Source organism: Ranitomeya imitator, chromosome 2 (assembly GCF_032444005.1).
Source record: "Ranitomeya imitator isolate aRanImi1 chromosome 2, aRanImi1.pri, whole genome shotgun sequence".
Classification (NCBI taxonomy): domain Eukaryota; kingdom Metazoa; phylum Chordata; class Amphibia; order Anura; family Dendrobatidae; genus Ranitomeya; species Ranitomeya imitator.
In genome coordinates, this window is record NC_091283.1 from 136,523,068 (window position 1) to 136,538,495 (window position 15,428).

The 15,428-nt window shown below is 47.2% G+C and overlaps 1 protein-coding gene across 1 annotated transcript in view; it reads right to left on the reverse strand.

The window, feature by feature from the left end:
• Positions 1–3,144: 3,144 nt before the first annotated feature.
• Positions 3,145–15,428, reverse strand: part of LOC138667244 (diacylglycerol O-acyltransferase 2-like) — a 33,207-nt gene continuing 20,923 nt past the window's right edge. Inside the window, exons 4-8 of the mRNA XM_069755506.1 lie at positions 10,992–11,062; positions 10,502–10,706; positions 6,941–7,115; positions 6,640–6,842; positions 3,145–5,388 (exon numbers count right to left, since the gene is read on the reverse strand). Coding sequence (XP_069611607.1) covers positions 5,234–5,388; positions 6,640–6,842; positions 6,941–7,115; positions 10,502–10,706; positions 10,992–11,062 — 809 coding nt within the window. The 3' untranslated portion in view covers positions 3,145–5,233. The remainder of the gene's footprint in view (positions 5,389–6,639; positions 6,843–6,940; positions 7,116–10,501; positions 10,707–10,991; positions 11,063–15,428) is intronic.

The window sequence follows — 15,428 nt, forward strand, 5'->3', positions numbered from 1 at the left end:
ATTTATTGACCTAAATTTACCACTAACATGAAGCCCAATATGTCACGAAAAAACAATCTCAGAACCGCTAGGATCCATTGAAGCGTTCCTGAGTTATTACCTCATAAAGGGACACTGGTCAGAATTGCAAAAAACGGCAAGGTCTTTAAGGTCAAAATAGGCTGGGTCATGAAGGGGTTAAAAATGCAATGGCATGTTTTTTATTTTACATGTTTTTTTTCAGGCTCCTTATAGAAACCTATTAAGAAAAAATGCACCAAAACCGCACAGTTTATCAGCACTTTTTGACACACCAAGAGTTGAGTTTTTCTTGAAAACACATCCACTTTGCGTGGACTTTTAGGCCATGTTTACATGTAGTGTAAAGGCTGCATTTTTTTTATGTACAGAAATTCTGCCGTTTTTCATTCTCCAAGCAAAGTGGATGTGATTTCATGAGAACGGCGCCTCCTGTGCGTCTAAAGACGCTGCTGAACTGTGCGGTGTTGGTGCAACGAGTACACGCGCTCATCACTAGTTGGGAGGTATGATGCACAAAGCAGACCGATCCCGATCAGGCTCGGACTGGCCCATAGGGTAACAGGGGAATCCCCTGGTGGGCCCCTGTGCAACCCCACTGTATAGGTAGGACTTGGCATAATTCACTTCTGTTCACTCTGTACAGAAAAAAAGCAGCAACTCATCATTCATGAACCAAAATACCTAATTTATTATGATATAATGATAATTTAATAGTCAATGTTACAGGTGGGCCCTTAGCACCCCAGTCCAACACTGATCCCGATACCCTAACACTTAAAAGAGAGAGTTCTTCGCACAGATGGAACATTTTGTGACGCACAGACCTTCGGCTCCCTCTGCTGGCCCAGGAGCAGGAGAGGTTCTGCTTTCAATAAAACAGCTGCAGTTAGACCTAGATTTCTGCTACACTATCTAGGACACATGTAAAGGATTTTTTTTCATTAATCACAGTTTTGATTATAGTATGACACCGGATAAGATGAAGAGAGATGAGGATATAAAATCCTTTATTATCTACACACATGTTGCTGTAACAAGGAAGAGCAACTGATAATGCCCATGATATATATCAGTATAGATCTGCAGATATTTGTCTAGCTTCAAAAACTACTCACAAGTGTAATATTTGTACAGATTGTCCCTGGTTGTCCTGATGATATTTAGCAGGTTGAAATCATAAAATGCATTGCTAGCCCCATATCGTATATTTCATGTTGCTATATTGCATCCATATATTCCACAGGGATGTACAGTATATTTACTATAAATACATATATTTTACGGAACACAGCTACTTTGACTCAAAGAGGTTCTTCAGTCTTTTTAAAATGAATGCCTTTTTTCCATGATAGGCCATCAAGGTTAGATCAGTGGGGGTATGTCCATCTGCACTCGCTCCCTCCTAGAGATAAGACATTAATTTGACAATGTTGGATAACCCCTTTAGTGTACAGACGCAATGTATTCATTCAGCTCCCTTAGCAATAGATTTAGAGATGAGGGGAGCAATCCACAGAGGATCAAGTTCGAGTAGAATTTCAGGAAATTTGTGATTTCATGTGAAATTAAACACTTTGACATACAATTCATAGTTTCAGAACCAAAAAAAATGCCTGGCACTATTTCCCAAACTGTAGAATCGTCAGAAAGCAGGATAATGTCATTTTGTGTTGCTGTGCAGGCCTCCCCATAATGTCCTGCAGCATAGACATCTTATGGATTATCATGCCTTGTACAGTGGTGGTCAGTACTGGGGCCATCACAGATCAGCAGTTCCCAGCGGAGGGCAGTTTGTGCAGTAGAGTCATTTTCCATCTCCAGAGTCAATGGTTAAGTCTCGCCTGTAGAGTGTAAGCTCTAACGGTCAGTGGGGTCCTCTGTCTCATGTAGAGTGTAAGCTCTTATGGTCAGTGGGGTCCTCTCTCTCCTGTAGAGTGTAAGCTCTTATGGTCAGTGGGGTCCTCTGCTCCTGTAGAGTGTAAGCTCTTATGGTCAGTGGGGTCCTCTCTCTCCTGTAGAGTGTAAGCTCTTATGGTCAGTGGGGTCCTCTCTCTCCTGTAGAGTGTAAGCTCTTATGGTCAGTGGGGTCCTCTCTCTCCTGTAGAGTGTAAGCTCTTATGGTCAGTGGGGTCCTCTGCTCCTGTAGAGTGTAAGCTCTTATGGTCAGTGGGGTCCTCTCTCTCCTGTAGAGTGTAAGCTCTTATGGTCAGTGGAGTCCTCTCTCTCCTGTAGAGTGTAAGCTCTTATGGTCAGTGGGGTCCTCTCTCTCCTGTAGAGTGTAAGCTCTTATGGTCAGTGGAGTCCTCTCTCTCCTGTAGAGTGTAAGCGCTTATGGTCAGTGGGGTCCTCTGTCTCATGTAGAGTGTAAGCTCTTATGGTCAGTGGGGTCCTTTTTCCCCTGTAGAGTGTAAGCTCCTATGGTCAGTGGGGTCCTCTCTCTCCTGTAGAGTGTAAGCGCTTATGGTCAGTGGGGTCCTCTGTCTCCTGTAGAGTGTAAGCTCTTATGGTCTGTGAGGTCCTCTGTCTCCTGTAGAGTGTAAGCTCTTATGGTCAGTGGGGTCCCCTCTCTCCTGTAGAGTGTAAGCTCTTATGGTCAGCGAGGTCCTCTCTCTCCTGTAGAGTTTAAGCACTTATGGTCAGCAGAGTCCTCTGTCTCCTGTAGAGTGTAAGCGCTTATGGTCAGTGGGGTCCTCTGTCTCCTGTAGAGTGTAAGCTCTTATGGTCTGTGGGGTCCTCTGTCTCCTGTAGAGTGTAAGCTCTTATGGTCAGTGGGGTCCCCTCTCTCCTGTAGAGTGTAAGCTCTTATGGTCAGCGAGGTCCTCTCTCTCCTGTAGAGTTTAAGCTCTTATGGTCAGCAGAGTCCTCTCTCTCCTGTAGAGTGTAAGCTCTTATGGTCAGTGGTGTCACGATCAGCAGATGCAGCCCAGCCCATAGATGCCCCCAAGCCGACCAACCTCAGAGAGGCGTGGGGCGCGCATCCACCGTGGATGCAATATGGACCCTTTAAACCGCAGAGGGGGACCCAGCCTACCCGAACTAGGGGAGGGCAGCGACCGGGGTTCTGTGGCAGCTGAACATGTGGACAAGGAAAGAGACACATAGGACTTGATCACAACGATACTTCAGGTAAAGAAAGTAAAGTTTACTAAAGTAAAGTCACACAGTACATAAACAAAACATGACGATGTCAGGCTCCCGATTCCACACCTCAGAAGGGAACCACCCAGTGGACCCCAAGGCACCAACGGATCACCGAGGCACAGATAGGCGGGACATCAGGACACAGGCAGCACATCAGGGTACATGAGGACATCAGGGTGCAGGCAAGACATCAGGATACAGACAGGGCAACAGGACATCAGGGAACAGACAGGATATCAGGACATCGGGGTCCATGAGGTCATCAAGACACAGGCAAGACATCAGGGCACAGACAGGACATCAGGACATCTGGACCCAGGGTAACCGGCAGATATCAGACAGAAGTCGTTCGGTTCCGGACATCCGACACGACCTACAGGCACCACCAGAGTCATCAGGCTCCAAGCTCCAGACAGCGGTCATCAGGTTCCAGACTGCGGTTGTCAGGCTCCGGGCATCGGACCTAGGAGGGAACTCAAGCGTGATGGTGCAAACACCGCCGTACTGGACATGAGGCAGACGGGGTTAACATCGCATGGTAGTCAGAGCACAGAGTAGTACATGCTCAGCAGAAACACCGGTTTCAAGAGACTCAAAGTCACTGGGAGTGAGGCTCCAGATGCAGAGGGATTCCAGGAACATAATCACAGCAGACACAGTTCAGACAGGTTCAGGTACAGGACAGGTACAGGATCAAGGATTCGGGTCTGGATTTACCGCCTCCAGGACAGGCGCCAGAACAGGACAAAACAGGAATTAAGGCAAGGACTTTGGTACCAAAACAGACAGGAGAGGTGCAGGAACACAAACACACATAGCAAAGTTCAAGAGCTTTGTGAGTGTAGCTCAGGCCCCGCCCATAGGGCAGGGGAGCTTTATATATGAGCTGCCCCTCAGCAATTGGCTGGGGACAGCATTTGAAGTACACACCCTAACCCTGATAAAAGGCGCACACCCTAAGCACAAACAGAAACCATTACAGCACACAGTACAGGATCTGAGGCTCAGGGCACCTGGCTGAGACTGCAAGCACTGAACCACGTGGAAAATCATGCACCAACTGCAAATGACCTCACAACCCGCGGACAGCTTCACAGCAGCAACCAGGGACCGCACATGAGGAAGGTATGCAGCAGGGCAAATACCTAAACACCCATGTACGACTGCACAGCAGAGCAGGGAACTGAGAAGGCTCCATTAAGGTAACAGCCAACAGTATCCCAGCTCAAATTAGGGGGGAAAAGAGTAAAGGGTTAAAGCAAACATATGCATTGTCATGCCGAAAACCAGAAACAGACACAACGACATGACAAGTGGGGTTCCCTCTCTCCTGTAGTGTAAGCTCTTATGGTCAGTAGGGTCCTCTCTCTCCTGTAGAGTATGAGCTCTTATGGTCAGTGGGGTCCCCTCTCTCCTGTAGAGTATGAGCTCTTATGGTCAGTAGTGTCCTCTCTCTCCTGTAGAGTGTAAGATCTTATGGTCAGTGGGGTCCTCTCTCTCCTGTAGAGTGTGAGCTCTTATGGTCAGTGGGGTCCTCTCTCTCCTGTAGAGTGTAAGCTCTTATGGTCAACAGAGTCCTCTGTCTCTTGTAGAGTGTAAGCTCTTATGGTCATCAGGGTTACAGTATTTGCCTCTCTCCTTTTCCAAACATGTATTTTACAAGCATTTGGAAGCTTTCCAGTATTGAGAGCCGAGCAAACCTATTTTCTACAAATTGATTTTTTGGGGGGAAAATTCGGCAAAGCTGGCAAATTTTAATTTCAAAACATCTGCTCATCTCCATTGCATATGAGCTTGTAAATACATAATAGCTATCTTTAGTATAAATGTACAATGTTTTACAATCAATATGTCTCTTTGCATTCCTAAATTTGGTACATAGTTATATTTAGGATACTTATGCATAAGTCCGCAATCACTTAGAGTAATGTGTCCATGTTTATTCCTCTCGTAGACCTTCATATTAAGAAGCAGATATGAATGTGGCACACGTTTAAATCATGAAGACTTGTAGAGAAGCAGCCGCTGCAGCAGACAGTAGAATACTCTCACTCGATCACACGAATAACAGTCACAAGATATGTAGCTCGGCATTCTCTCCCAACCCGTATTTGGTTTTGTGCTCATTGAAAAGTTTTAGCAAAGAATGCTTGTACATGTTATGATATCGATCCACGATCTCTGGGGTTGGGTCCTGTATCTGCGGCACAGTGACTGGCTCTCCAACTGTGGAAAATGGGGGAAAAGCAGTAGAGATTTGAGAGAAACCTATAATAAATTACATATAACAGACTTGGTCTATTCATGAAGGTGTTTTCTGGCACAAAATACATTCAAATGTGTCAAAATGTTTGCACAATATGGAGTTCTGCAAAAAGTTTATGTATTTTGGCGTTTTCACGCTAGTTTTGGCAGAGCAGGGGTGGAACAGGGCTTGGAAAGTTGAATTTGAGTGCGACACAAGGTGAATGGAGTGATAGCCATTATTTTGAGGCACACTATGGTCAACAACACATCTAACCTACTGCTGTTTTGGAGCCACACAATTTATATCATGTCGAGTTTACTTAATGCAAGGCATTGTAGTAATACAACTAAAGACAAACCTGATGGTGAGTGTCAGTCCCTCTAAGAACTTGCACAGTTTGGTCCTAGCAATGGGGGTCCCTCTCTCGGAATAGGCATGGAGGCCCAACAGAAACACAGTAGGTAACAGTGGCGCAACTTTTACTCATCACCGGCTCCAGCATCAGGCTTTCGTCCCGTCTCTTGTGGCTGGCTTTCTCTGTGTAGTCCATGCCAGGTTACTATGATAACTCAACAAGCACTTGTGATGACATCTTCCAAGGACTTTTTAGGACAGATTAGGCCTCTGTGTGCTCCTGATTGTTGAGGTAATAATGCAGTTTAGCTACGCTTTACTGTCTGTCTCTAATAGGCCAAAAATGATGCACGACAGAGCACACAGTGACACTGTCTGAATCAATATAGTCAATTGCCCCATTGGCGCACAGGCCAAAATCCTGTTTTATGGAGGGGTTCAAGTGTACGCCCAATGGGGCTACTGATTGTGGAGAAGAACGCAGTGTGAGAAGGCCCTTACACGTATTACAATTTTTTTTTCTCCATAGTTCACTTCCGCCTCTTCTCCTCACACACAACATCTTCACCATGCTTATATCGTCCATATATAAGGTTGGATATTGAGCTCAGACCAAAGATGGAACATCTCATTTTCATGCACAAAAAAACTTTAATGAATAATGGGTACATGGGGGTTTGAAAACCATTGGAAAATTTGCAGATTTACTTATGGCAATTTTCTATATTTTCTATATTGTTCTCCCTTAGTAGAAAGTTGGATGATCTAGATACTTTTGCAGCAATAAATGATGTCCTCTACAGTTACCTGATTTCAGCCAGACTGAGAAAATTATTACATTCTTCAGTGGTAAAAATGACAAGATTATGACTTACCCACAGTTGTTATTGGCTTGGAGTAAGGGATGAAGCCTTTTGATTCAGGAGATGTTAAGCCACGACCATAGAAAAAACATGGAGCAAACCCAAAAAGTTTCTGAAACTTGCTTTGAGCTGAACGAAGAAAACTTCCCTCTGAGAAGCGGAGTTGTTGGTAGAGGTCAGTCTCCCCAAACGAGAAAGATGGAACCAGGTCTGCCCTATATTTAGATACCAAGACAAGGACAATCATAAGAGGTCTCTCTCTCTCAGAGGTCTAATGCTACAAAAAATTACTGTGGCATGGTTCAGTACTGACCCATGCTCAAGTGCAAGTCGCACAAATCCTCTTCGTCTGCTTAGAATCACCGTGGTGACTCCAGGTTGACAGGACAATGACTCGGCTGCTCCACCTACTACTATCACCACTGCATTGCCTCGCCCCTTCTGTGATAGAGCGTATCCGATTGATTTTTGATTCACTGGGCACAAGCCTAAAAGGAGGCAAAAAAAGGCTACAACTACATTTGTATGATTGTGATAATATTTGGGTTATGTAATTTTAGATTAGTAGATTTGATACATAAATATTCAATTTAAAAAAAAACTTTATTCAGTTAAGCTTTTCTGAAATAATTCATTGTTTCAGCGCCAGAAAGCATTTCTCAATGCTTGTGAAAGACTCACCACTGAATTAGGGGAACCAAGAGGTCCCTATTTGAGACGGATCAATAAAATGATCTCCATCTTTGTACACTTTATTTGGAGCCCTGCCTGCCTTTATTTATGTTATACTGTCACACACGCGCCCAGACTGGTTGGCGCGGGCATACGGGGGTGTGGCCCCACTGGACCACAGACCAAACTTCCCTGGAAGGGGCGTAACTAAGTAGCTTCCTAGGTGTTCGCTGGAGCCTCTGATGGTGAGGTCAGACTTGTGCAATAGGAAGCTACCAGGTGCCACTCCAGAGTGATGTCTGGCTGTGGCTGCTGATCCCACTAAAGAACGGAGCGGGCACGGCTGGCACACTGGCTGACAGGCGGGCACGGCTGGGACACAGGCAGGCAGACGGGTACAACAGACACTGGCGGGCAGGCGGACACGACTGGCTCTCTGGTAGGCAGGCAGGTATGGCTGGAACATAGGAAGAACCGGTAGGGACCGGTCTGCAGGCAGGTATGTGAAACAGGTAGGAACCTGTTCAGACAGGAGGACTAAGTAACAAGTAGAGAAAGACCGCAAGAGCGGATGCAGAGCGAAAGCACAAGAGCTAGAACCAAGAACAGAAACGCAGGAGGCTGAGTACGAGTAGAAGGTGGAACTAAGAGAAGAGAAGGAGAAGGCAGAGCCAAGGGCGGAGCCGCAAGAGGTGGAGCCAGGAGCGGAGACGCTGGAGGCGGAGCCAAGAGCGGAGATGCTGGAGGCGGAGCCAAGAGCGGAGATGCTGGAGGCGGAGCCAAGAGCGGAGACGCTGGAGGCGGAGCCAATAGCGGAGACGCTGGAGGCGGAGCCAGGTAGAACCGCAGCAAAGAGCGGAGCCAGGTAGAACCGCAAAGAGCGGAGCCAGGTAGAACCGCAAAGAGCGGAGCCAGGTAGAACCGCAAAGAGCGGAGCCAGGTAGAACTGCAAAGAGCGGAGCCAGGTAGAACCGCAAAGAGTGGAGCCAGGTAGAACCGCAAAGAGCGGAGCCAGGTAGAACCGCAAAGAGCGGAGCCACAGAGCAAAGCCACAGAGTGTAAAGCAAGGTCAGAGTGCAGAACAAAGAGAAGCAGAGCCACAGACAGTGACGAACAGAGCAGAAAAGGCAAACCAAGACAGATATAAACAGACAGAGGAATAGGACTAGACTAAGACAGAGTCAGGAACGAGACAAGACACAGAGACATAGACACAAGCCAGGGTATGATGCCCCTCTGGGTGGCTACACAAGACAGAGACCATGGTACAAAGCCCCACGGGGTGGCTACACAGGACAAGACCAGGGTACAACACCCCCCTGGGTGGCAGACAAGAAAGAGTAACCGAGACAGGACCTGGCACCTCAGCAGCTAAGAAATGACTGAGGGAGTAAGTTGCACAGGCCCAGACCACAGGGTGGAGCTGCACTATATACAGGAGGCCTCTTGGTAATTGGTCAGGAACTGATTAGACAGATGCACCTGATTCCTATAAGAACCAGAGAGTTCAGGCGCCGGCCCCCTATACACATAGCCATGAAGCATGCAGAGAGCAGAGACACAGAACATGGAGCTGGCATGAAACAGAAACCACATCATGGCCTGGAGCAGTGGGTAAGATTGTGTGAGAGATGTGAGGCCATGCCGTGATGCCAGCAGAGTTGTTACAGTACCCCCCCTTTACGGCCCCTCTTCTTCAAGCCCGCCAGAATAACTTGTAGAAGAAGGATCGGAGCACACATAGTCCAGGCCAACACGACATCTTCAGGGTAGAATAAGGCAGGTGGGTCACCAGGAATCTCATAAAACAAAGTCTCTTGGTGCTCAACAGGGTTAGCTTCCACAATGAGCTGGACCACCTCCTTCAGGTAGACAGGTAACAGGGAATTGAATGCTGCTGTCTTAACATCTTCACCAGCCGGACACATGGAAACTGGAAGCCTTCTCATAGGATTCAACTTTTGCCCGACAGGAAGCAGAGATGTTCTTAGGTACGGAACACAAGAAAAGTCATTAGAGATGAGAGTGGAGAACAACAGCTCCACAGGGTCAGGGAAAAATTGAGGTGAACAAACTTCTGTTTTGAAATCTTCATCAGCCGGCCACAAGGACGCTGAAGGTATCCACATAGGAACCATCTTCTTCCCGTTATCCAGAAGAAATCGTCCAAACGGCGGGGATGTTCCTAGAAACGGATTACAGGAACAGTCGTGGGAGATGTGTGGAGAGATAGTCACCGCTTCCCCATCTTCGGTGACGTTAGCACACCTTGACTCGACGACTAACTGTTTACTGGTATAGTCATTGGAGATGTGTGGAGACCTCGTCACCGTTTCCCCATCTTCGGTGACGTCAGCACACCTTGACTCGACGACTAGCAGACCAGCTGAAGAAGATGACACTGCTAAGAGTCTTTGATGCATGGGAACCAGACACTTCTCAAGACTGGGTAAGTTCAAACGAAGCACTTTACTGGAACTCTTGACCAGAGCGGGTGGTAGAGTCCTTGGCTCAGAATGACCCATGGGCATAACAGACAGCATACGGAAAACAAACTTCTTCGTGTATAAGGCTCCAACTTGGAGCTGTAGTTGTCCTAGCAGGACTAGACTGCTCTTTAGCAGGGCTCGGCCATTATCAGGCAACGCCCACACCGGGTTTTGGAGCTGTAGAACGGACACCATACACTGACTACGAATGATAGGCGGCTCAAACACACCAAAGCTCCCAGAAGGCAGAGAAACAGTCATTAACTTTGATGGAGAGGAAGTACTCTCGCCAGGGGCAGCCTCTCCTACTGGCCCAGGGTTTTGGAGTACAGGCTTCACAGGGCAAAGACCATCTGAATGTTCTTTACAACCACAGGGATACCGTATTTCAATCTCAGCACCAGATTCAGGCTGCAGATTTGCCAGACCCCTTTTATTAGACCTCTTGGATCTTGCTTGGGTGGCCGTTTTGGCGGGTTGTGGAACAGATGAGTCTTGGACGGTCATGGACGGAAGTGACCGTAAGATTGTGTGAGAGATGTGAGGCCATGCCGTGATGCCAGCAGAGTTGTTACATATACCATGTAATAATTATTCCATAAAATCTACCCTTTACTACAAATTTTCTATATCTATATTTAAATGATATGCACAATAAATGTATTCATTGGAAAACTTCAGATTTAAATCATGATCATTTTTAACCAACTTACCTCCACTCATCAGGTATTCCCGTAATATGGGCAGTCGGAAGTTTCCTGCAAGTGTAGCCAAATGAGGTCGAATACCAGGGAATTTCTTAGAGAATCCGGTAGATTCTGTGACGAAATTACAAAACGCTCCAATGCACAGAATCCCATGAGGATGTGAGCCAATAATGTAATTACGTCCTGGAGGAAGATTGTGTGTCTTCACAAGCTGACCAGAAAAAAACAACAGGACGGAAAAAGAAAGTCACACACTTAGGAACAAGGAGACTGACCACCTTGAGTTTCACATGTTTCTCTCTAGATTTTAAGGAATGTGGTTTTACTGTCTGTACATGACCTCCAAACAGGATTTGTATTACGGTACTTATTTTTCAAGTACCAGGAAATTTAGCAAAGTAACTAAAAAAAAAAGAAATATTTTTATCATGGAGCCTTGTGTCTTTGCAATCTTCTTTTACTCTTTAGCCAGTTGATATTTTAGTGATTTTTTTACCTGAATAGGAAAATAGTCCCGAAAATAGTTCCAGACAGACCAATTCCGCACCCATTCGCTACGTCGACCCCCTATAGATCAGATCAGCAAAGAATATTCAATGGCATTACAAATCAAAAGATATGGACATGCAGGATAAAATACAGCAGGTGTCAGCAACAATATGTTCCCGTGATCCTGACCATGAAGATGGAAAGAATGGCCTACAACATCTAGTGTTACTACAGTGTCAGGGGATGCATGAAATTAGTGCTTGGAGCCCTCAATCAATTAGGGAGTAACTAAGCTTTTTTTCTTAAGTTTAAAACTGGAAATGTAATTTGTAAAACTATTGTTTGAATTGTTAATTCCTCTATTTGGTGGTCATTCTGTAGAAAACAGATGCAGAACGGTGCTGTAACAACTAATTAGATCCATGCCCCATACCGGGTGTACGGTTATACGTACTTTGAGTATGGGGGGCACAGTGTTCACACTTTGCCTCCTAGCAGCTACAGTGAGAGTGTTGTACAGACTCAAGAGCGGGCACTTTGTGAATTCCACCCAACCCTTAAACAATAAAAGCCAATATTGCTAAAAAAAAACCAAAACAAAACTTATATTTGGTAAAAAGTGGGGAAAAACCTGATTTGTCATAAAAAAGGCATAGAATAAAATAGTTCACAGCTGTTTAAATGACAAAAAGATTAGAAAAATTGTACTTGCCTAAAAAAAAGGAGCCTGACAGCTGACACGTGGTGTTCGATCCACGAGCAGCATGCACCAGGCTGCACAATTTCAGTTATGTATGTTTGACTCCATGACATTTCTTAGAGGAATATACTTTAAAAGCCTCCAGGAACCATGCGACATAGTGACAAGTCAGACAGGTGGGTCCCCGGAAGATTCACTCAATATACGTGCATGCAGGAAGAGACATGTCACTCCTAGGCCGCTTTTACCCAGCAACTTTTAAAGTAATTGACGCAGTGTTTCAGAGTCAAAAGCACATGGCTGAAATCATACAGCCTGTGAGGATACATGTTGCCCGTGGATCTAGCAGCATGTATCAGCTATCAGGTTCCCCTAAATGCTCCAAACAGTGTTTCTAATAAGGGGTTAAAGAGTATGAATATGTTCTGTGCAATAAAACGGCTTAAAATACTGTCAGATTTTATCATTTAAACTACATTCATCAGTAAATAGATCTCTTACAATGAGACTGGTTTAACAATCCATATCAGAATGGTTGTGTAATCCTTTCTGAAAATTTAAATTCAACCTCAACCTACCTAACCTGCAGGGCCGTATTTGCCACTAGGCACTTGAGGGCACGTGCCTAGGGCGGCGGGATGCGGGGGGGCGCCCTTGAGCTAGGTTTTTTCCTTTTTTTTTTTTTTTATTTTATAAAACTCCGGGGTCAAGTTTCCGCCCCCCCTCCTCCCTCCCCCCTTCCCGCCCCCCCTCCTCCCTCCTTCCCGCCCCCCTCCCTCCCTCCCTGAAGACGTAATACTCACCTTCCTCCAGCGGTGGCTGCAACTGCGTCTCAGCGCCGTCCTGTCTTCAGCGGTCACATGGTACCGATCATTAAGGGTGATGAATATGCGCATATTCATCACCCTTAATTAGCGCTACCATGTGACCGCTGAAGACAGGAAGGAAGACGCTGAGATGCCAGGAAGTTCTGTGCTGCGCGCCGGTGAGAGGTAAGTATGACAGGGAAAAAAGTGGGGTGCCGTGCACACAGGGGAGGAGGATGGGGAGCCGTGCATACAGGGGAGAAGGATGGGGAGCCGTGCATACAGGGGAGAAGGATGGGGAGTCGTGCATACAGGGGAGAATGATGGGGAGCCGTGCACACAGGGGAGAAGGATGGGGAGCCGTGCATACAGGGGAGAAGGATGGGGAGCCGTGCATACAGGGGAGGATGGGGAGTCGTGCATACAGGGGAGAAGGATGGGGAGCCGTGCACACAGGGGAGAAGGATGGGGAGCCATGTACACAGGGGAGAAGGATGGGGAGCCGTGCACACAGGGGAGAAGGTTGGGGAGCCGTGCACACAGGGGAGAAGGATGGGGAGCCGTGCACACAGGGGAGAAGGATGGGGAGCCATGTACACAGGGGAGAAGGATGGGGAGCCGTGCACACAGGGGAGAAGGATGGGGAGCCGTGCACACAGGGGAGAAGGATGGGGAGCCGTGCATACAGGGGAGAAGGATGGGGAGCCGTGCATACAGGGGAGAAGGATGGGGAGCCGTGCATACAGGGGAGAAGGATGGGGAGCCGTGCATACAGGGGAGAAGGATGGGGAGCCATGAACGCAGGGGAGAAGGATGGGGAGCCATGAACGCAGAGTGGGAGGATGGGGGAGCCATGAACGCAGAGTGGGAGGATGGGGGAGCCATGAACGCAGAGTGGGAGGATGGGGGAGCCATGAACGCAGGGGAGAAGGATGGGGGAGCCATGAATGCAGGGGAGAAGGATGGGGAGCCATGAACGCAGAGTGGGAGGATGGGGGAGCCATGCTTGCAGGGGAGAAGGATGGGGGAGCCATGAACGCAGGGTGGGAGGATGGGGGAGGCATGAACGCAGTGTGGGAGGATGGAGTATAAATATGGAGTATAAATACTGGGCCCTATAAGGGGGACACAGTGTGAGAGGACAGTGTGAAGAGGGGACTGGTATAGAAAGGAGAGGACAGTGTGAAGAGCATGTACCATAAGAGGGACAGTGTGGGGGTCATACTTTGTGCAGACAATATAGTGAGGGGCAATTTTTTATTTGGGAGCATTATAATGACACTTGTATCTTTAAGGGCGTCATGTGGAGACTTTCTGCAAAAGAGCGGCGAAGATGGAAGTCTGCAGAGACGGCTGTGGATGAGAAAACTCATCATGGGATCTGGACAAGATGAAGAAAAGGAGAACGGCTCCAGAGGCGACGTCATCTATCAGGTACCTGGATGTAAATGTTATTTGTGATGCTAACTCTCATGTTTTTATATATGTTAGGAGATTTAAAGGGACACTGTCACCTGAATTTGGAGGGAACAATTTTCAGCCATAGGGGTGGGGTTTTCGGGTGTTTGATTCACCCTTTCCATACCCGCTGGCTGCATGCTGGCTGCAATATTGGATTGAAGCTCATTCTCTGTCCTCCGTAGTACATACTGTACCTGCACAATCTGCAATCTTGCCTTGCGCAGGCGTGTACTATGGAGGACAGAGAATGAGCTTCAATCCAATATTGCAGCCAGCATGCAGCCAGCGGGTAAGGAAAGGGTGAATCAAACACCCGAAAGCCCCGCCCCTATGGCTGAAAATTGTTCCCTCCAAATTCAGGTGACAGAGTCCCTTTTAAAGGGGATGTCCAGGCTTGTGATGAGTCTGCAGTCATTCTTTGTGACTGCAGACTTCTGAATTCTCACAGTGCACACTGCACGCTGTCAGGATTCTCTCATGCTGGGGATTTACATTAATGCGATCACGTGCTGACTAGACATGCGTGACCTCCGTCAATGAAAATGAACTGAGCGAGGCCGGGCACATCTAGTCAGAATGTGGTCAGAAGTCTACAAATCACATACTTGTGCTGACATGACCGTCCACCGGCAAGGGAGAATCCTAAAAGTGCAGTGCATGCGTTGTGAGAATTCAGAAGCTGCGATGTCAGGATTCAGCTCTGCAAGTTCCAGTAGTCGTCACATGGACACGTCACTCATATGCGATTTTCAGACTTAGGGTATGTGTCCACGTTCAGGATTGCATCAGGATTTGGTCAGTATTTTACATCAGTATTTGTAGCCAAAACCAGGAGTGGGTGATAAATACAGAAGTGGAGCATATGGTTCTATTATAGTTTTCCTCTAATTGTTCCACTCCTGGTTTTGGCTACAAATACTGATGAAAAATCCTGACCAAATCCTGATGCAATCCTGAACGTGGACACATACTCTTATGGTCCTGTGACATCGAGCTTCTCTTCTGCTTCTCTTAGTTTTTCACTGAACATTGAGAGCATTAGGGAGAGGAGCTCGTGGGCACATGACTGAGTGTGCAAATCACATATGTCCTTGGCGGAGGGGGGGCACCAAAATGAATTCTTTCCCCGGGTGCCAGAAACCCTAGATACACCTCTGCTGGTATGCTACTGCGAGCGGTGATTACCGGGTGCGGTGGAGGGAGGTCTGTGCACAGGCAGTGAGGCAGGGACTGAGGGTGTGCACAGAGAGGATGGAGACCCGGAGACTGCCCGTCCCAGTCTACGCCGTAGCCTAGAGCCCTCATTATCATAGGAATATGGCAGTTAATAAATTGCTTTTCTGAAGCTTTATAGTGTAGTTTTAGGTCAGGGAGGGTTGGATAGGGATGAGCTAGCAAGGTGCAGGGACAGGTAATGATGGCTACTTGCGAACATGTGCGGCAATTGCGGTTTTGCACTTACGATGATACATAAAAC